Here is a 21,849-nt window from a genome sequence, read left to right as displayed (position 1 = left end):
TTGTCTTGCATTAGGAGGAACCCAGGGCCAACCGCACCAGCATATGGTCTCACAAGGGGTCTGAGGATCTCATCTCGGTACCTAATGGCAGTCAGGCTACCTCTGGTGAGCACATGGAGGGCTGTGCGGCCCCCCAAAGAAATGCCACCCCACACCATGACTGACCCACTGCCAAACTGGTCATGCTGGAGGATGTTGCAGGCAGCAGAACGTTCTCCACGGCGTCTCCAGACTCTGTCACGTCTGTCACATGTGCTCAGTGTGAACCTGCTTTCACCTGTGAAGAGCACAGGGCGCCAGTGGCGAATTTGCCAATCTTGGTGTTCTCTGGCAAATGCCAAACGTCCTGCACGGTGTTGGGCTTTAAGCACAACCCCCACCCGCATGGAGTCTGTTTCTGACTGTTTGAGCAGACACATGCACATTTGTGGCCTGCTGGAGGTCATTTTGCAGGGCTCTGGCAGTGCTCCTCCTGCTCCTCCTTGCACAAAGGCGGAGGTAGCGGTCCTGCTGCTGGGTTGTTGCCCTCCTACGGCCTCCTCCACGTCTCCTGATGTACTGGCCTGTCTCCTGGTATTGCCTCCATGCTCTGGACACTACGCTGACAGACACAGCAAACCTTCTTGCCACAGCTCGCATTGATGTGCCATCCTGGATGAGCTGCACAACCTGAGCCACTTGTGTGGGTTGTAGACTCCGTGTCATGCTACCACTAGAGTGAAAGCACCGCCAGCATTCAAAAGTGACCAAAACATCAGCCAGGAAGCATAGGAACTGAGAAGTGGTCTGTGGTTACCACCTGCAGAACCACTCCTTTATTGGGGGTGTCTTGCTAATTGCCTATAATTTTCACCTGTTGTCTATTCCATTTGCATAACAGCATGTGAAATGGCTTGTCAATCAGTGTTGCTTCCTAAGTGGACAGTTTGATTTCACAGAAGTGTGATTGACTTGGAGTTACATTGTGTTGTTTAAGTGTTTCCTTTATTTTTTTGAGCAGTGTATATATATGTATATATATATTTATTTTTACTCTACTATACTATACTTTTCTGTATTGTACTCTACTGTACTCTACTGTACTCTACTGTACTGTGTACTGTATTGTACTCTACTCTGCTCTACTGTGTTGTACTATACTCTGCTGTGCTTTACTGTACTCTGCTGTGCTCTACTGTACTGTATTTTACTGTACTCTACTGTGCTTTACTGTACTGTACTCTACTGTGCTTTACTGTGTGTATTGTACTGGACTCTGCTGTACTGTATTGTACTGTACTCTGCTGTGCTCTACTGTCCTGTGTACTGTACTGTACTCTGCTGTGCTCTACTGTACTGTGTACTTTGTTGTACTGTATACTCTACTGTAATGTATTGTGCTCTACTGTACTGTGTAATGTACTCTGCTGTGCTCTACTGTACTGTGTAATGTACTCTGCTGTGCTCTACTGTACTATTGTACTGTACTCTGCTGTGCTCTACTGTCCTGTGCACTTTATTGTACTGTACTCTATGGTCCTATACTGTACTATATTGTACTGTACACTGCTGTGCTCGACTGTACTGTGTACTGTACTGCATTGTACTGTACTGTACTCTGCTGTGCTCTACTGTACTGTACTCTGCTGTGCTCTACTGTACTGTGTACTGTACTGCATTGTACTGTACTGTACTCTGCTGTGCTCTACTGTACTGCATTGTACTGTACTGTACTCTGCTGTACTGTACTTTACTCTGCTGTGCTCTGTACTGTACTGTGTACTGTACTCTGCTGTGCTCTACTGTACTCTGCTGTGCTCTACTCTACTATATTGTACCGTACTCTCCAAACGTATGAAACATAGAAGTCTATGATTGCTTTTTGGTAAGGACCAAATCTGAACCAATTATAGATGTGTACGTTTGGGCCAAATAAAGGCCAGACCGGACCAGTTATGAATCAAACATAGACGTCTATGATTGGTTCAGATTTGGTCTGGTCTGGACTAAAATCTACATCCTTGGACATGAAAATCAAGGCTGGGCCAGACTGCACCAAAAAAAGACGTTGCTGTTGGTAAATGCTTAGCGGGGGTGGGGGGGGGCACAGAACTAAATACTAATATAAGATATTATAATGTATCTCTATGGACTCACATTCCGTGTCGGAGCACGTGGCGTTCCCACTCTATGTTGTTGGTGAAGCAACGACCACAGAACTCACAGGGGAAACGCTTCTCAGCAGAGGCAGACACACTACTGCTGCTAGGGGAAACCACAGGGACATCTGGGGGACAGACAGCGATCAGCATGATGAGGGGTTAATATCAGACATACAGCAAACACAGATATAACAGGCCCCCAGTCACATCACATTACTGATCAGTGACAGGGCCAGTAACAGGGTTGTGTTCATTAGGGCACATGTAACAAAACGTTTTGAAACAGTCCCTCCCTGATTCAGTCAGTTTTCTTCTGTTTGGTGCCTAATGAACACAGCTCAAAGATTCTTGTTTACCTTTAGGAAAATGCTTTTCTGCCACTCCCCCTTCCTCTTCCTCCTCTAGGTCTTCATCTATACACTCCTCCATCATCTCTTCTTCCATGACCGTTCCATCCTCCTCTCTCTCCTCTTCCTCCTCGGCGCTACTACGAATCTCCTTTAAAGCATCCAGCTGATCCAGATTGACCCGCCCCATCGACTCAAAGTTACGGATCACCTGATCAACAAGAGAAAGACAGAGGTATCAGCAGTATGTTCTTACAGCTGTCAAGTTGTTGTTTACTTGTCTCCTCGTAAAACCCAGAAAAATGGCCCCTCTGGGATGAATTCAGCTTATTGGATTGACTTTATTAGAATTAAATGTGACGTTTTTTTTGCAACTATTCATGTTTAACGATACTGTATAACATGAAGCACAATTTCTATAATTTACGAGCACCACCAACCATGATTGATAAGTATCATGTCATAAAAGAATTATATAATTGGCTTTTAGTACAAACAATGAGTTCAAGGAACAGGAGCTTCTTGGTCTTCCCTTAAAAAACAGCTAGTGTTGTCTGAGCCCTCTTAATGTCACTTCAACCTCACGAAAGGCCATCTGCACTCGTTCAGCATCTCATGCATTATCCCCATTTAGGGACTATGGGAAATGAAACCTATTCTTTGTGATATGCACTCAGAATAGATAGCCGGATGTATGTGTGTGGGATGTGAATCATCTTGCTTGGTTTACTTTGTATGACTTCAGATCCTTTTTCCAGATAAGCGCATTTTATCTGCATGTAATGGAGGTTTAATAAATTCTATGATAAAGCACTGAAATAACTCAGAACTTATTAGACACGGATATAAAATGCACTGAGACCTCTTGAAGCCATCTCTGAGAGGAAGGGATGCCAAAAACAGAATTGTATACAAGTTGGCACGATCTTGTGATATTCTCAGGATGATATCCTTAGAAAACTGCCTATTTTAAAAAGCAAGTAGGTAATTTAGGATTTTTTAAAAAGCCGACCCATCCCCAGGACACGTACAGCTGAATTAAAGATTGATGTGTAGGCTACCCCAAAGTAAAAAATAAATAAAAAATGAACAGGAAGAGCATGGGTCAAGGCAGAGTATGATGGGAGTTGGAGTTCAGACCACATCGTGGAGGGGTGTGTGCCACAGAGTGAAAACAAGACTATACTATAATATCAACACACTTCCCATATTGACAGGATGAAGTTTCTTGCATATGTGCCAGCCAGACAGGCTGCATGATGGGAGTTGTAGTTCTGGGGTCTGACTTACCTTGTGCTCGTCTCGGAGGTGTTCCTCCAGCTGGTAACGCTGCCTGCTGTCGTAGTAACACAGCTGGCACTGGTAGGGTTTCATCTCGTTATGCTTAGTGATGTGCAGCTGCAGGCTCTGGTCGCTGGAGCAGGTGAAGGTGCACTTGTGGCAGCGGAACACCACACCCGCCAGGTGGCGAGACAGCTTGGAGCGGGACACCTCCAGGGGTACCACGCGCTCCTCTGTGGGGGTGAAGGAGAGGGGAGAGAGAGAAAGAAAGAGATAATGACTATTGTGTAAACACCATAACACTTACAACTGTGAAGTCATATCTTAGCACAGGAGGTTGGTGGGACCTGGGGAGGAGGGGCTCCTGGTAATGACTGGGGTGGAATCAGTGGAATGGTATCAAATACATTAACTGCATGGTTTCCATGTTTTTGATGCCATTCCATTTGCTCCGTTCCAGACATTATTATGAGCCGTCCTCCCTCAGTAGCCTCCACTGTACCTTAGTAAGTGTAGCTAATCACTTTGGTTTGCGACAATATAGTGTAATGTCCCGGAACTCCGAGGCGAGTACAGCTGTGACTTTAAGCTCAATAAGATCATGACACCTGGCACTAAGAGATATTTCCCTCTGAATTGTCTTATCAATATTTGAGCAGATAAACTATGGCATACCCCTGTGCAGGACGATGTGGTCGATCATATTGCTCTTGTATTTGGTGTGGTAGAGACAGAGTGGACAGCGCAGGTCTTTGTGACCCTCCTCAAGAACGACGGTGTGTCCTGCTTCCACATGCATGGTGAATGCTGACCTGAGAGGAACCGAACATATGCAGTGAGGCCCAGCGGACAGAAGAAAACAACAAGCACAATCAGTTGCCAAGCAACCATCATAAAACTCCCCCCCCAAAATAAGATAAATAAGACCATTTGTCTTTCCTTGATTCCTCATGTCCACTCTCCTCTCCATTTTGTCAGCATGTATTTGTGAGGGACCTTGGATCCTCTCCTCCAATGCGGTTTAAGGAGGAAAGAGGATGTGAGGACTCAAGGAAAGCCACATTTGTTGTCACAGTATCATTCATTTTCTTACTTGGAGCAGGTGAAGAAGGAGCAGTCCTTGCACTTGAACAGCTTCTTCCCTCCGTGTCTGTCTCTGTAGTGGCGGCGCAGGCTCTGCATGTACCCCGAACTGAACTCACAGAACTCACAGGTCAGGATGCCATCCGGACGCGTGTCGGAGGGCGCACCCTGGGCCGGGGCGGTGGGGGAGGTCACATGACCACGAGATGCTAGCTGATAGTGACTGAGCTGCTGCCGTACGTCCGCCGTCTCATGCAGGTACCCAGCGTCTAGAGTGCGGGAAGAGAGAGTGGGGGCTGAGTGTGTATATCGTATAATACACTACCATTCAGCAGACACTTTTATCCAAAATGACTCACAGTTACAGTACAATTAGTGATTTTTTTTTGTGTGTGATCCCTCTGGGAATTGAACCCACAACCTTGGCATTGCTAGTACCACGCTAATGCAAACTAAGCCACACAGGACCATATGGATAAAAACCATGAAGAAATACTGCCTTACAGTAACTTCCTTTTTTATACTGTAGTAATTAATCATCTACTAGTTATTAACAGAGAAAACACCCTGTCAAGAACTCAAACTGGCTGTGAGGATTCACCCAAAGAGCTATAAAAGTAAACATTGCTTCAGAATCTGGATCTGGAGTGTGTTGGGTTTTACTTATAGAATGCCAGAGGATTCCGGAATGGAAATCAAACCCACCACGGCTCTACACACTAAGAATGGGTTCCTCAAGGGTTCTTTGGGAAGAGTGATGGTTCTACGAGGAACCATAATGACTCAAAGAACACTTAGAGCCCTTCAATGGTTCCTTACAGTTCACAAAAGGGTTCTTTTCTCTTTTAGTGCTAATTGAAATGTAGGGGAAGTGGCTCAATATAATATTTTGGGGCGTGGTTTACGCACAGCTGTTTTTGTGCAACCATGAGTGAGAGTGTCATTCCAGTTGATCTAATCTGTTGTTTTATGCCATAAGATGTTATACATGACAGGTGCCAGTAACAGTATCTTGTGAAAGAATCAAGTAAGGCCTTGTGTCAATTGAGAACTGTTGACTAAATCAGTGGTTATCAATTCTCTCCTCAGCGACTCCTCAACGACCCCTGGCCCTGGTCGCTAGTACAGCTGATTTAACTTGTCAATTAACACAATAATGACACCCATGGAATTTTAACAATATGGCTAACCAGAATAAAAAACCTTGTATGATTCTTCAAAATGATCAATAAAGAACCTTTGAGATTGAGGAAGGTTCTCTATAGAACCACTCTCCAGAAAGGTTCTGTAAAGAACTATTAAAAAGTGTTCTATATAGCCCCAAAAAGGGTTGTTACTACAGCGAAACCCTTTTTGCAAGAAAAAGTATGTGAACCCTTTGGAATTACCTGGACTTCTGCATAAATTGGTCATAAAATTTGATCTGATCTTCATCTAAGTCACAACAATAGACAAACACAGTCTGCTTAAACTAATAACAAACAAACAATTATATGTTTTCATGTCTTTATTGAACACACCGTGTAAACATTCATAGTGCAGGGTGGGAAAAGTATGTGAACCCTTGGATTTAATAACTGGTTGACCCTCCTTTGGCAGCAATAACCTCAACCAAATGTTTTCTGTAGTTGCAGATCAGACCTGCACAACGGTCAAGAGGAATTTTGGACCATTCCTCTTTACAAAAAAACTGTTTCAGTTCAGGAATATTCTTGGGATGTCTGGTGTGAACCACTCGAGGTCATGCCGCAGCATCTCAATCGGGTTAAGGTCAGGACTCTGACTGGGCCACTCCAGAAGGCGTATTTTCTTCTGTTGAAGCCATTATGTTGTTGATTTACTTCTGTGTTTTAGGTCGTTGTCCTGTTGCATCACCCAACTTATGTTGAGCTTCAATTGGCGGACAGATAGCCTTACATTCTCCTGCAAAATGTCTTGATAAACTTGGGAATTCATTTTTCCGTCGATGATAGCAAGCTGTCCAGGCCCTGAGGCAGCAAAGCAGCCCCACATTATGATGCTCCCTTCACCAGACTTTACAGTTGGGATGAGGTTTTGATGTTGTGCTGTGCCTTTTTTCTCCAAACATAGTGTTGTGTTCCTTCCAAACAACTCAACTGTCGTTTCATCTGTCCACAGAATATTTCACCAGTGGCGCTGTGTAACATCCAGATGCTCTTTTGCGAACTTATGAGTTCTTGTAATATAATAATAATAATATATGCCATTTAGTGCAGACTCATCAACAGAGATGCGTGTTTAGTGTTTTATGTATCGTAGACTTCAACAGAGATGTTCCAAAGTCAACAGAGATGACTTACAGTCATGTGTGCATACATTCTACGTATGGGTGGTCCCGGGATTGAACCCACTACCCTGGCGTTACAAGCGCCATGCGTGTTTAGTGTTTTACGTATCGTAGACTCGTCAACAGAGATGTTAGTGTGTTTAGTGTTTTATGTATTTACCAACTGAGCTACAGTCAACAGAGATGACGTGCAGCAATGTTTTTTGGACTGCAGATGGCTGCTTCCTCCCATGAACACCGTTCTAGCGTGTTTAGTGTTTTACGTATCGTAGACTCATCAACAGAGATGTTAGCATGTTTAGTGTTTTACGTATCGTAGACTCATCAACAGAGATGTTAGCGTGTTTTGTTTTGTTTTATGTATCGTAGACTCGTCAACAGAGATGTTAGCGTGTTTAGTGTTTTACGATATCGTAGACTCGTCAACAGAGATGTTAGCGTGTTTAGTGTTTTACGTATCGTAGACTCGTAGACTCGTCAACAGAGAACAGAGATGTTAGCGTGATTTAGTGTTTTACGTATCGTAGACTCATCAACAGAGATGTTAGCGTGTTTAGTGTTTTATGTATCGTCAACAGAGAGACGTGTTTAGTGTTTTCGTCAACAGAGATGTTAGCATGTTTAGTGTTTTATGTTTTATCGTATCGTAGACTCGTCAACAGAGATGTTAGCATGTTTAATGTTTTATGTATCGTAGACTCGTCAACAGAGATGTTAGCAGAGATGTTATGTCGTCAACAGAGATGTTAGTGTGTTTAGTGTGTTTAGAGATGTTAGCGTGTTTATCGTAGACTCGTCAACAGAGATGTTAGCGTGTTTAGTGTTTTATGTATCGTAGACTCGTCAACAGAGATGTTAGCATGTTTAGTGTTTTTTATGTATCGTCGTAGACTCGTCAACAGAGAGACGTGTTTCGTCAATAGAGATGTTAGCAGTGTTTAATGTTTTCAACGTATCGTGTTTAGACTCGTCAACAGAGATGTTAGCATGTTTAATGTTTTCCGTCAACAGAGATCGTAGACTCGTCAACAGAGATGTTAGCATGTTTAATGTTTTACAGAGATATAGCGTGTTTAGTGACTCGTCAACAGAGATGTTAGCGTGTTTAATGTTTTATGTATCGTAGACTCGTCAACAGAGATGTTAGTATGTTTAATGTTTTACGTATCGTAGACTCGTCAACAGAGATGTTAGCGTGTTTAGTGTTTTATGTATCGTAGACTCGTCAACAGAGATGTTAGCATGTTTAGTGTTTTACGTACAGAGATGTTAGCGTGTTTAGTGTTTTACGTATCGTAGACTCGTCAACAGAGATGATAGCGTGTTTAGTGTTTTACGTATCGTAGACTCATCAACAGAGATGTTAGTGTGTTTAGTGTTTTACGTATCGTAGACTCGTCAACAGAGATGTTAGCGTGTTTAGTGTTTTACGTATCGTAGACTCATCAATAGAGATGTTAGCATGGTCTAGAAAGTTCTGTAAGTCTTTAGCTGACACACTAGGATTCTTCTTAACCTCATTGAGCATTCTGCTCTGTGCTCTTGGAGTCATCTTTGCAGGACGGCCACTCCTAGGGAGAGAAGCAACAGTGCTGAACTTTCTCCATTTATAGACAATTTGGAGGGCTCATAATAATGGCTGGAACGGAGCAAATGGAGGCTTTTAAAGATACTTTTGTATCTTTCCAGCTTTATGCAAGTCAACAATTGGGTCTACTGAGATCTCTTTTGTTCGAGGCATGGTTCACATCGGGCAATGCTTCTTGTGACTAGCAAACTCAAATGTTGTGAGTGTTTTTTATAGGGCAGGGCAGCTCAAACTAACATCTCAAATCTCATCTCAATGATTGGACTCCAGGTTAGCCTGACTCCAACTACGTTTTGTAGAAGTCATTAGCCTCGTGGTTCACGTACTTTTTCCAACCTACACTGTTTAAATTATGTATTCAATATAGACAAGAAAAATACAATAATCTGTGTGTTATTAGTTTAAGCAGACTGTGTTTGTCTGTTGTTGTAACTTTGATGAAGATCCGATCTAATTTTATGACCAATTCATGCAGAAATCCAGATAATTCCAAAGGGTTCACATACTTTTTCTTGCCACTGTATATAGAATATTTTATTAATAGTTCTTTATAGAACCTTAGGAACGGGTTCTTTATAGCACCACAGAGGTTCCATTTAGAACCTTATGAACATGTTTCTTTACATAATCTTCAAAAAAGTTTCTATATACAGTGCCTTGCGAAAGTATTCGGCCCCCTTGAACTTTGCGACCTTTTGCCACATTTCAGGCTTCAAACATAAAGATATAAAACTGTATTTTTTTGTGAAGAATCAACAACAAGTGGGACACAATCATGAAGTGGAATGACATTTATTGGATATTTCAAACTTTTTTAACAAATCAAAAACGGAAAAATTGGGTGTGCAAAATTATTCAGCCCCTTTACTTTCAGTGCAGCAAACTCTCTCCAGAAGTTCAGTGAGGATCTCTGAATGATCCAATGTTGACCTAAATGACTAATGATGATAAATACAATCCACCTGTGTGTAATCAAGTCTCCGTATAGATGCACCTGTGATAGTCTCAGAGGTCCGTTAAAAGCGCAGAGAGCATCATGAAGAACAAGGAACGCACCAGGCAGGTCCGAGATACTTTTGTGAAGAAGTTTAAAGCCGGATTTGGATACAAAAAGATTTCCCAAGCTTTAAATATCCCAAGGAGCACTGTGCAAGCGATAATATTGAAATGGAAGGAGTATCAGACCACTGCAAATCTACCAAGACCTGGCCGTCCCTCTAAACTTTCAGCTCATACAAGGAGAAGACTGATCAGAGATGCAGCCAAGAGGCCCATGATCACTCTGGATGAACTGCAGAGATCTATAGCTGAGGTGGGAGACTCTGTCCATAGGACAACAATCAGTCGTATATTGCACAAATCTGGCCTTTATGGAAGAGTGGCAAGAAGAAAGCCATTTCTTAAAGATATCCATAAAAAGTGTTGTTTAATGTTTGCCACAAGCCACCTGGGAGACACACCAAACATGTGGAAGAAGGTGCTCTGGTCAGATGAAACCAAAATTGAATTTTTTGGCAACAATGCAAAACGTTATGTTTGGCGTAAAAGCAACACAGCTCATCACCCTGAACACACCATCCCCACTGTCAAACATGGTGGTGGCAGCATCATGGTTTGGGCCTGCTTTTCTTCAGCAGGGACAGGGAAGATGGTTAAACTTGATGGGAAGATGGATGGAGCCAAATACAGGACCATGGAGTCTATAAAAGACCTGAGACTGGGACGGAGATTTGTCTTCCAACAAGACAATGATCCAAAACATAAAGCAAAATCTACAATGGAATGGTTAAAAAATAAACATATCCAGGTGTTAGAATGGCCAAGTCAAAGTCCAGACCTGAATCCAATCGAGAATCTGTGGAAAGAACTGAAAACTGCTGTTCACAAATGCTCTCCATCCAACCTCACTGAGCTCGAGCTGTTTTGCAAGGAGGAATGGGAAAGAATTTCAGTCTCTCGATGTGAAAAACTGATAGAGACATACCCCAAGCGACTTACAGCTGTAATCACAGCAAAAGGTGGTGCTACAAAGTATTAACTTAAGGGGAATGAATAATTTTGCACGCTCAATTTTTCAGTTTTTGATTTGTTAAAAAAGTTTGAAATATCCAATAAATGTCGTTCCACTTCATGATTGTGTCCCACTTGTTGTTGATTCTTCACAAAAAAATACAGTTTTATATCTTTATGTTTGAAGCCTGAAATGTGGCAAAAGGTCGCAAAGTTCAAGGGGGCCGAATACTTTCGCAAGGCACTGTAGCTCCAAAAAGGGATCCTCTGTGGTAACAAGCCAAATAACCCTTATTTGCCACTATATAGAATAATTTGTTTTTAGTGTGTACTGTACCATCCCAGAACTGTGTGGATGTCTGCATGTGAAAAATGCCTCATTCAGCACAGTAGCAAGACGAAGCCAGTGAATATGTAGATGAGATGGCAGGTACAGTCAAATTCTTTGAGAAAGTAGTAATCTGTCTTCTTAAATTGTAGTAACAGAAGCCAATAGTTCTGCCCAAGAGCTGTTGAACCGTGCTGAACCACTGTGAGGCAGGAAGGAAGCAGCAGACTCCTTGGGGACTTTAGGAGATCAGCCAAGTGAAATATTTTTACACTAGTATCATGACGACCACAGATATTCAACAGTCAATAACTTTCATAGGAAAACCCTGCACCAAAGTACAAGACAGCACAAACACTAGTTGTAACGTTTAGAACTGCTAACGTTCTGCTCTGTTCCCCCTCAATGGTCTGCTGTAGCCAAGGGTGACATGGCGGTTGCATTCCACAGTGCTTCTCTGCTCTGCTCTCGGTGTTCCACTTCCACCTAGAGGGAACATTCCATTGTGCCCGCAGCTAGATGACACCTGCCAAGAACATTCTAGAACAGAGCGGGGCGGTCGGTTGGAGGGCCAGGCACCTGACATGCTAGTTTAACACCTCCTGGAACCAGTCATGGGCACAAAAAGAAAGGTGGATTCTGTTTGATCAGGTCTAACAATGTGAATCCTGGGATTTCAGAAGGAGACCATATGTTAGCTCCTATCCCAGTGTTTCCCCTAGCGGTGAAAAGGGCTGCCCTGCTGAGTTATGATGCTCGACAGACTTGAAATGAATGAGGCTTGTACTGGTTGTAATTGAAAATGTGTATGTGTCAACAGCACCCAACCCCAAATATTGTGTTTGTAGTATTATTGTTCTGTATATATTGTGTTTGTAGTATTATTGTTCTGTATATATTGTGTTTGTAGTATTATTGTTCTGTATATATTGTGTTTGTAGTATTATTGTTCTGTATATATTGTGTTCGTTTAGGAATTGTATTATTTGATGTTAACTGTGTTGTACAATTCAGTCCATGATTGCATTAAACTTATAAAACCTATTAATACTACTACTTGAGGCCTTTTGTAAAGGGTGTTTTCACACTTGGTCCTTTTCATACAATTTTTGTGAATTCAGTGGGGTTCGCTTAATTTTTTGTGCAGTGTGAACACTCCTACAGAACTCAGACCCCTCAAAAGAGCCCCCGAAGCGAACCAAACTGAGACCATCTCACGTGGTCAGCTTGTGGTTAGCTTGAATTCCACAGTCCTGTTTCCTTTTTTTGTGGGCAATGTGAACACAAAGCTGCCCAGGTTCTCTTGTCATTATTCCAGAACCACGCACTAGACTACTGCAACACTGTTTCCCCTGACATAACCCCTCATAATAGTGGCACAAAATAAACGTATGCTCTTTTTGGATATTGATTAGAGATTGTCAAGGATGCAAAGGAATTCCAAAATATGTGTAGAGTTTTGTACTGACACAATGTTCAGATTATTTGTTTTCAATATGTGATCTACAGCATAAACTAGTAGAGCTTAATGAGCTGTTCAATCCATTCGATTACAGGCTCAAAATGGCAAATACAGGCTCAAAATGGCAAATACAGGCTCAAAATGGCAAATACAGGCTCAAAATGGCAAATACAGGCTCAAAATGGCAAATACAGGCTCAAAATGGCCAGAAACAAATAACTTATTTCTGAAACTTGTCAGTCTATTTATGTTCTGAGAAATGAAGGCTATTCCTTGAGAGAAATTGCCAAGAAACTGAAGATCATGTACAGCGCTGTGTACTACTCCCTTCATAGAACAGCGCAAACTCGCTCTAACCAGAATAGAAAGAGGAGTGGGAGGCCCCGGTGCACAACTGAGCAAGAGGACAAGTACATTAGTATCTAGTTTGAGAAACAGATGCCTCACAAGTCCTCAAATGGCAGCTTTATTAAATAGTACATGCAAAACATCCGTCTCAATGTCAACAGTGAAGAGGTGACTCCGGGATGCTGGCCTTCTCGGCAGAGTTCCTCTGTCCAGTGTCTGTATTCTAGGCAGAGTTGCAAAGAAAAAGACATCCTCCACCAAACTTTACAGTTGGCACTACACACTGGGGCAGGTAGCGTTCTCTAGGCATCCACCAAACCCAGATTTGTCCGTCAGACTGCCACTCCTGCGGCGGGCCGGACGCATACACGCTGACACGGTCGACAGTTGTACGGGGTTTTCTTTGACACATTGGCTGGCTTCTGGGTTAAGTGAGCAGTGTGTTAAGAAGCAGTGCGGCTTGGCAGAGTCGTTGTTTCGGAGGATGCATGGCTCTTGACCTTCACCTGACAGGACTGTTTCGGTTTTCCCTCTGTTATTTTGTTCGAGTGTTTTGAGTATTAGATTTATCATGAACACTTAGCACGCTGCGTTTTGGTCCAATCCTTCACACGACGATTGTTACACAACTGGTAATTTAAATATATATTTATTTGGATTTCATGTAATGGACATACACAAACTAGTCCAAATTGGTGAAGTGAAATTTAAAAAAAGACTTGTTTAAAAAAAAATGTAAAACTGAAAAGTGGTGGGTGCATATATATTCAACCCCTTTGCTATGAAGCCACTAAATAAGATCTGGTGACACCAATTACCTTCAGAAGTCACATAATTAGTTAAAGTCCACCTGTGTACAAGAGGCAACAAAGAGAGGCAACAAAGAGACCAAAGATAACCCCGAAGGAGCTCCACAGTGGAGATGGAAGTATCTGTCCATAAGATCACTTTAAGCTGTACACTCCACAGAGCTGGGCTTTACGGAACAGTGACCAGAAAAAAGCCATTGCTTAAAGGAAAAAATAAGCAAACACGTTTGGTGTTCACCAACAGGTATGTGGGAGTCTCCCCAAACATATAGAAGAAGGTACTCTGGTCAGATGAGACTAAAATTAAGGTTTTTGGCCATCAAGGAACATGCTATGTCTGGCGCAAACCAAACACCTCTCATCACCCCAAGAACAACATCCCCACAGTGAATCATGGTGTTGGCAGCATCATGCTGTGGGGATGTTTTTCATTGGCAGGGACCGGGAAACTGGTCAGAATTGAAGGAATGAAGGATGGTGCTAAATACAGGGAAATGATTGAGGGAAACCTGCTTCAGTCTTCCAGAGATTTGAGACTGGGACGGAGGTTTACCTTCCAGCAGGACAAAGACCCTAAGCATACTAAAGCAACATTCAAGTGGTTTAAGGGGAAACATTTAAATGTCTTGGAATGACCTAGTCAAAGCCCAGACCTCAATCCAATTGAGAATCTGTGGTATGACTTATAGATTGCTGTACACAAGCGGAACCCATCCAACTTGAAGGAGCTGGAGCAGTTTTGCCTTGAAGAATGGCCGAAAATCCCAGTGGCTAGATGTGCCAAGCTTATAGAGACATACCCCAAGAGACTTGCAGCTGTAATTGCTGCAAAGTATTGACTTTTGGGGGGTGATTAGTTATGCACGCTCATAACTAATCAGCGTTATGCACGCTTATGTTGTTTTTGTCTTATTTCTTGTTTGTTTCACAATAAAAAATATTTTGCATCTTCAAAGTGGTAGGCATGTTGTGTAAATCAAATGATACAAACCCCCCCAAAATCTATTTTAATTCCAGGTTATAAGGCAACAAACTAGGAAAAATTCCAAGGGGGTGTATACTTTCGCAAGCCAGTCTATATATGAAAACACCCTAAAAATAAACGGTATATCAGAGAATAAATTAGGGTTCATTTGAATAAGATATGTTAATCGCAATTACCTTCCTGGTTAAAAAAATAATAAAAAATATCAAACTAAAAACAATCTACGATCAATAAAAGTCTTCCATCTCAGTCTGCTTGGTAATACAGATGGAGCTCTTACCGTCAAGGTTAGAGGTCAGGGGAGTCTGGTGAGGGTCTGAGCCCAGCCTGAGGGGCCTGGTCTGGGGGCCCTGGGTGGTAGCGCCAGCACGAAGCCTGGGGAGGGTCAGGGCCTCCCCATGGTCCCTCAGAGAGTGCTCCTTCAGCTGGCTGATAGTCATTGAGGAGAAGGGGCAGGACAAGCACTTATAGGTGTTCTCGCCTGTAAAATAGTAATAATAATAATAATAATAGCAAGTAAAGTAACCCAGAGTCAGAATGGCTCATAATAAAACATGGGTTTTATGTAACCGTTAGATATTCTCAAGGACCCAAAGACACCTGTATGTGTCAAGAATAAATAAAGATCATATCAATATTTCATGTATCTTTTGCAGTTTGATGATAATATTTCACTAAATATAATTTCATTAAAGTCACAGTAAAAAAACAACTAAAAAGAAAAAAACTATGATAGTGTAAAAGAAAGGACTCTCTCTCTTCGGCAAAGTAGCAGAAACGTTGGTCAGAGCGGCTCTCTTTTGAGAGCGGCTTTGTCCAACTTAGTATGGATTTGAACACGCCAGTCAGTTTTTAGACTCCGAGTCACTCAAGACACGACAATCTGCCGCTCGTCTGACAATTTTCTTTTTTTGACACTTTTTATGATGAGAACCCCAAATCTATTCAAGGGCAAATCGATTGGCTTGATACTATATTGTAAGGCCAAAAGCTTTCAGCTAGACTGACAGAGCCAGTGCCTTTGGCAGCCAACGGACCTGAAAAGAGGGGTGCTGACACTCATTTTCTACTGCTCTACCCTTCAATGACTTTTGCACCTTATCGAGAGAAGCAGCATTCACATGCTACAAGCTATGGATTCCACTGCATACACATGATCCATTACCAAGGCAGCAATCCAAACCCAATCTTTTTCAACTGTCCTGTAATCTGGTTTTAATGTCCATTCTAGAATGCCCTTCCAACAAATCAGAAACTAGTTTTCAACACTGCTGTGGTATAATATACTGTAAACAACAGAAGGCGTTTTGAAGAAAACCACCACCAACAGACCATGTTAGAACACTTTCAACATGTAATCAAATGTTAAATGGCTCTGCTTTGGAGTCGATTATCTGAAGCAATTGTTGATTGTTGCTGACTCTTCTTTCTGTGTTCTTTTCCAATCATAACTGAGACAACATTCATGACTAGTTTTTAGATGGTTCTTCTATGTTCTCACATTGTCATTTGTGATGATTGGCTATCATATCTATTCCTCTGTTCTGGAGTTGGTTCCCTGGCTGCACCAGTGCAGCCTATAGGAGTCAATATCCAACAACATCACACAGAGCAAATCCGCAGCCACTTGTATGACAGATATTCACTGCACTAAATGACAGGCTGAGTTTAAGATATTCCCATAGGGGACATCTAAGAGACTACTGATATTAGTGTTGATTTAGTATCCTCGAACAGTAAAGTCATACATTCAGACTAGGCCACAGACCCAATACACAGCTGGGGACAATAATAACCCACTAGCTTGGTCCTAGATCAGTAGATCAGCCAGCTCCTATTAAGTCATGTTTGGCAGCATGAACAGATCTGGGACCAGCAGGCTAATAACATACCATGTTACAGTACACGTGGGTTGCGTCTGAATTGTCATCCTATTAACCACAGCCCTGTAAAGGTAGTGCACTACCCACATGAAAAAAATACTACAGTTTACTATACTGCCCTACCAAGTAAAAGAGCAATAACTACTCATTGAGTGTAACTGGGAAAAATAGCTTTAAAGTTTTAATTGTCCAGCCAAATGAGTTGGCAGATCACTGAAAACCTGTTGTCTTACTATACGGCCTTTTTTCTTTTCATATTGACTCTGACATGACCTTTGACCCTAGACTGCAGTTACTGCCTTCTTGCTTCTTACACCCACTGGAATACATTTCCATTATGATTTTTTTTTTAAACACAAACGTGTGTTCATACATTTATTTGTATGTGGCTATCAGTTTCATATAGTTTGATACTTGTATCAGCAAAGAAGAATCAATAATACCAAGGTAAACCGTACAAACTGCAGATTGGTGACACCAATGATAAAGCATGTATTTAATGTATCAAAAATGTCAGTAACACATTTTTTGACCAAATGTGCAGTTACTACTCTTTTGCTTGTGAAGGACAGTATACAATACTACAGTACATACTATAGTATTCTATAGGAAACTGTATTATACTGTAGAATACTATACTACATACTGTAGTATCCCTTGATCATGTGCAGTACTTACTATGGAATGTTGTAGTATACTGTACTACAGTATTATTTAAAAAAAGACTGCAGTAAATACTACAGTAATGTCCGCAAAAACGCAACACTTTTTTTTATATAACTACAGTAAACACTACAGTATCTTTTTTTGCATAAACCTGCCCATGGGGCGGCAGGGTAGCCTAGTGGTTAGAGCATCGGACTAGGAACCGAAAGGTTGCAAGTTCAAATCCCTGAGCTGTTGTTCTGCCCCTGACCAGGCAGTTAACTGTTCCTATGCCATCATTGAAAATAAGAATTTGTTCTTAACTGACTTGCCTAGTTAAATAAAGGGAGAAAAAAAATTCCCCTCCCCATTTCATAATTTGTGCCACCCATGAGTGAGAAACCTACATGCCAAGTGAAGACCAAGGTGTTCCCTACAGGTGATAGAAAAGAGCAGAAGCCCCGAATTATCTGTTCAGATCCCAGTCTTAACTACCTACCTACAGCTTATGGAAAATGTGCTGTTTTAGTATTTCTCCAGTAGGTTTCCTGAAGGAGAAAGCCTCCACTTCCATGTCAAAGATAATTAAACAAAAACACTACAGTATAGTACAGTCCACAAAAACACTACAGTAAATACTACAGTACAGTACAGTCCACAAAAACACTACAGTAAATACTACAGTACAGTACAGTTCACAAAAACACTACAGTCCACAAAAACGCTACAGTATAGTACAGTCCACAAAAACACTACAGTAAATACTACAGTACAGTACAGTCCACAAAAACACTACAGTAAATACTACAGTAGAGCACAGTCCACAAAAACAATACAGTATAGTACAGTCCACAAAACACTACAGTAAATACTACAGTACAGAAAAACACTACAGTAAATACTACAGTATAGTACAGTCCACAAAAACACTACAGTAAATACTACAGTACAGTACAGTCCACAAAAACACTACAGTAAATACTACAGTATAGTACAGTCCACAAAAACACTACAGTATAGTACAGTCCACAAGAACACTACAGTAAATACTACAGTACAGTACAGTCCACAAAACACTACAGTAAATACTACAGTATAGTACAGTCCACAAAAACACTACAGTATAGTACAGTCCACAAAAACACTACAGTATAGTACAGTCCACAAAAACACTACAGTAAATACTACAGTATAGTACAGTCCACGAAAACACTACAGTATAGTGCAGTCCACAAGAACACTACAGTAAATACTACAGTACAGTACAGTCCACAAAACACTACAGTAAATACTACAGTATAGTACAGTCCACAAAAACACTACAGTATAGTACAGTCCACAAAAACACTACAGTCCACAAAAACGCTACAGTATAGTACAGTCCACAAAAACACTACAGTAAATACTACAGTACAGTACAGTCCACAAAAACACTACAGTAAATACTACAGTATAGCACAGTCCATAAAAACACTACAGTATAGTACAGTCCACAAAAACACAACAGTATAGTACAGTCCACAAAAACACTACAGTAAATACTACAGTATAGTACAGTCCACAAAAACACTACAGTATAGTACAGTCCACAAAAACACTACAGTATAGTACAGTCCACAAAAACACTACAGTAAATGCTACAGTATAGTACAGTCCACAAAAACACTACAGTAAATGCTACAGTATAGTACAGTCCACAAAAACACTACAGTAAATACTACAGTATAGTACAGTCCACAAAAACACTACAGTAAATGCTACAGTATAGTACAGTCCACAAAAACAATACAGTAAATACTACAGTATAGTACAGTCCACAAAAACACTACAGTAAATACTACAGTATAGTACAGTCCACAAAAACACTAGAGTAAATACTACAGTGTAGTACAGTCCACAAAAAAACTACAGTCCACAAAAACGCTACAGTAAATACTACAGTATAGTACAGTCCACAAAAACACTACAGTTAATACTATAGTATATTACAGTCCACAAAAACTACAGTATAGTACAGTTCACAGAAATACTACAGTATAGTACAGTCCACAAAAACACTACAGTATATACTACAGTATAGTACAGTCCACAAAAACACTACAGTTAATATTACAGTAGAGCACAGTCCACAAAAACACTACAGTTAATACTACAGTATATTACAGTCCACAAAAACTACAGTATAGTACAGTCCACAAAAACACTACATTATATACTACAGTATAGTACAGTCCACAAAAACACTACAGTAAATGCTACAGTATAGTACAGGCCACAAAAATACTACAGTAAAGTACAGTCCACAAAACACTACAGTAAATACTACAGTATAGTACAGTCCACAAAAACACTACAGTTAATACTACAGTATAGTACAGTCCACAAAAACACTACAGTTAATACTATAGTATATTACAGTCCACAAAAACTACAGTATAGTACAGTCCACAAAAACACTAGGGTAAATACTACAGTATAGTACAATCCACAAAAATACTACAGTTAATACTATAGTATATTACAGTCCACAAAAACTACAGTATAGTACAGTCCACAAAAACACTAGGGTAAATACTACAGTATAGTACAGTCCACAAAAATACTACAGTAAAGTACAGTCCACAAAACACTACAGTAAATACTACAGTATAGTACAGTCCACAAAAACACTAGAGTAAATACTACAGTGTAGTACAGTCCACAAAAAAACTACAGTCCACAAAAACGCTACAGTAAATACTACAGTATAGTACAGTCCACAAAAACACTACAGTTAATACTATAGTATATTACAGTCCACAAAAACTACAGTATAGTACAGTTCACAGAAATACTACAGTATAGTACAGTCCACAAAAACACTACAGTATATACTACAGTATAGTACAGTCCACAAAAACACTACAGTTAATATTACAGTAGAGCACAGTCCACAAAAACACTACAGTTAATACTACAGTATATTACAGTCCACAAAAACTACAGTATAGTACAGTCCACAAAAACACTACATTATATACTACAGTATAGTACAGTCCACAAAAACACTACAGTAAATGCTACAGTATAGTACAGGCCACAAAAATACTACAGTAAAGTACAGTCCACAAAACACTACAGTAAATACTACAGTATAGTACAGTCCACAAAAACACTACAGTTAATACTACAGTATAGTACAGTCCACAAAAACACTACAGTTAATACTATAGTATATTACAGTCCACAAAAACTACAGTATAGTACAGTCCACAAAAACACTAGGGTAAATACTACAGTATAGTACAGTCCACAAAAATACTACAGTAAAGTACAGTCCACAAAACACTACAGTAAATACTACAGTATAGTACAGTCCACAAAAACACTACAGTAAATACTACAGTATAGTACAGTCCACAAAACACTACAGTAAATACTACAGTATAGTACAGTCCACATAAACACTACAGTAAATACTACAGTATAGTACAGTCCACAAAAACGCTACAGTAATTATTATAGTATATAATACAGTTTTCTTTTACTACAGAATGTATACTATAGTTAACTGTAAATTCTACAGTATAATACAGTATTCTACAGTAAATACTACAGTATAATACAGCATTCACTGTAGTGTTCTTGCAGACAAAAATCTGCACCATAGTATAATATAGTATTTCTTTACGTGGGTGTATCGGAAATAGAGTTCTATTTCGGACCCCCCCGTGAACACTGTCCGTTTCAGGTAGTTGTATAGAGCTCAGTGAGGTGTGTTGTGGTTGTTTTCTACCTGCGTGTGCTTTGTGTAGGTGACTCTTCAGGCGACTCAGGTAGGCAGACTTAAAGGGACAGAGCTTGCATCTGAAAGGCTTGTGGTGCCCATGGTGGGACTGCACGTGTCTGTCCAGACTGAAGAGATGGAGACAGAGAGGAAGTAGGAGGAAGAGGGTTAGAGAGAGAGGAGACAGAGAGGGAGACAAAGAGAGATATAGAGAAAGAAATATATTCACACATGTTCCAACACATCACAACAGAATACTTTCAGGGAAGCAGAGGGAATCTGTTTCCATACTGCTTCCCTTTTCAAAACCACAATTTCCAATGACTATAGAGCAGAGGCTGTAGGGGAAAACATCTACCACAGTCTCTGTATCCCTGGTGTATCTCTTTGTGTCTGACTGCAAACCACATAGAACGTATCTGGGGAATATTAGTGTGTTTTCATCCAAGCCTCTTGGGTGGCATGGGAACGCATTTCCTTTCTGGGTCAGGGCACATGCAGTACAGTGGGATTACACAATGGAGCTCAACAAAGATTAACTCTTTCAGCTTTGGATAAGAAGACAAATTAAAATCAAAATGACTGCCATGCCTGCAGTGTCTCACTGGAGTGGACTGGAGTGAGATTGGGAGGCAATGTGTGTTTCATCTAGCCTGGTGCCAGATCTGTTTGTGCTCTTTCCTTCTCAATTGCTGTCATTGTCAATCGCCAACAGACTGGCACTTAGGCTCCATTCCATCCAGAAAGAATGTTGAAATAAATCACAGCTAAAGAGACAGGTGCAGTAGAGTAAACGCCATACAGAACACAGCCACACACACACACCAAGACATTAGAGGACACTATTCATCGAAACAGCAACACA

The 21,849-nt window shown here is 40.9% G+C and overlaps 1 protein-coding gene across 6 annotated transcripts in view; it reads right to left on the bottom strand.

The window, feature by feature from the left end:
• LOC118391565 (zinc finger protein 462-like) overlaps positions 1 to 21,849 on the bottom strand; it is a 76,301-nt gene that overhangs the window by 11,852 nt on the left and 42,600 nt on the right. For 4 of the 6 annotated variants that reach the window (XM_035783066.2, XM_035783069.2, XM_035783068.2 and 1 more), the window contains exons 6-12: positions 20,994 to 21,112; positions 14,971 to 15,171; positions 4,863 to 5,121; positions 4,445 to 4,581; positions 3,779 to 4,002; positions 2,498 to 2,699; positions 2,137 to 2,266 (exon numbers count right to left, since the gene is read on the bottom strand). In XM_035783066.2, coding sequence (XP_035638959.1) covers positions 2,137 to 2,266; positions 2,498 to 2,699; positions 3,779 to 4,002; positions 4,445 to 4,581; positions 4,863 to 5,121; positions 14,971 to 15,171; positions 20,994 to 21,112 — 1,272 coding nt within the window. Of the gene's footprint in view, positions 1 to 2,132; positions 2,267 to 2,497; positions 2,700 to 3,778; positions 4,003 to 4,444; positions 4,582 to 4,862; positions 5,122 to 14,970; positions 15,172 to 20,993; positions 21,113 to 21,849 lie in introns of those variants that run through there. The other 2 variants (XM_035783071.2, XM_035783070.2) reach the window with 2 other exon arrangements.

This window comes from Oncorhynchus keta, chromosome 12 (genome assembly GCF_023373465.1).
Source record: "Oncorhynchus keta strain PuntledgeMale-10-30-2019 chromosome 12, Oket_V2, whole genome shotgun sequence".
Lineage (NCBI taxonomy): Eukaryota > Metazoa > Chordata > Actinopteri > Salmoniformes > Salmonidae > Oncorhynchus > Oncorhynchus keta.
This window is presented reverse-complemented; position numbering and strand designations above follow the sequence as displayed.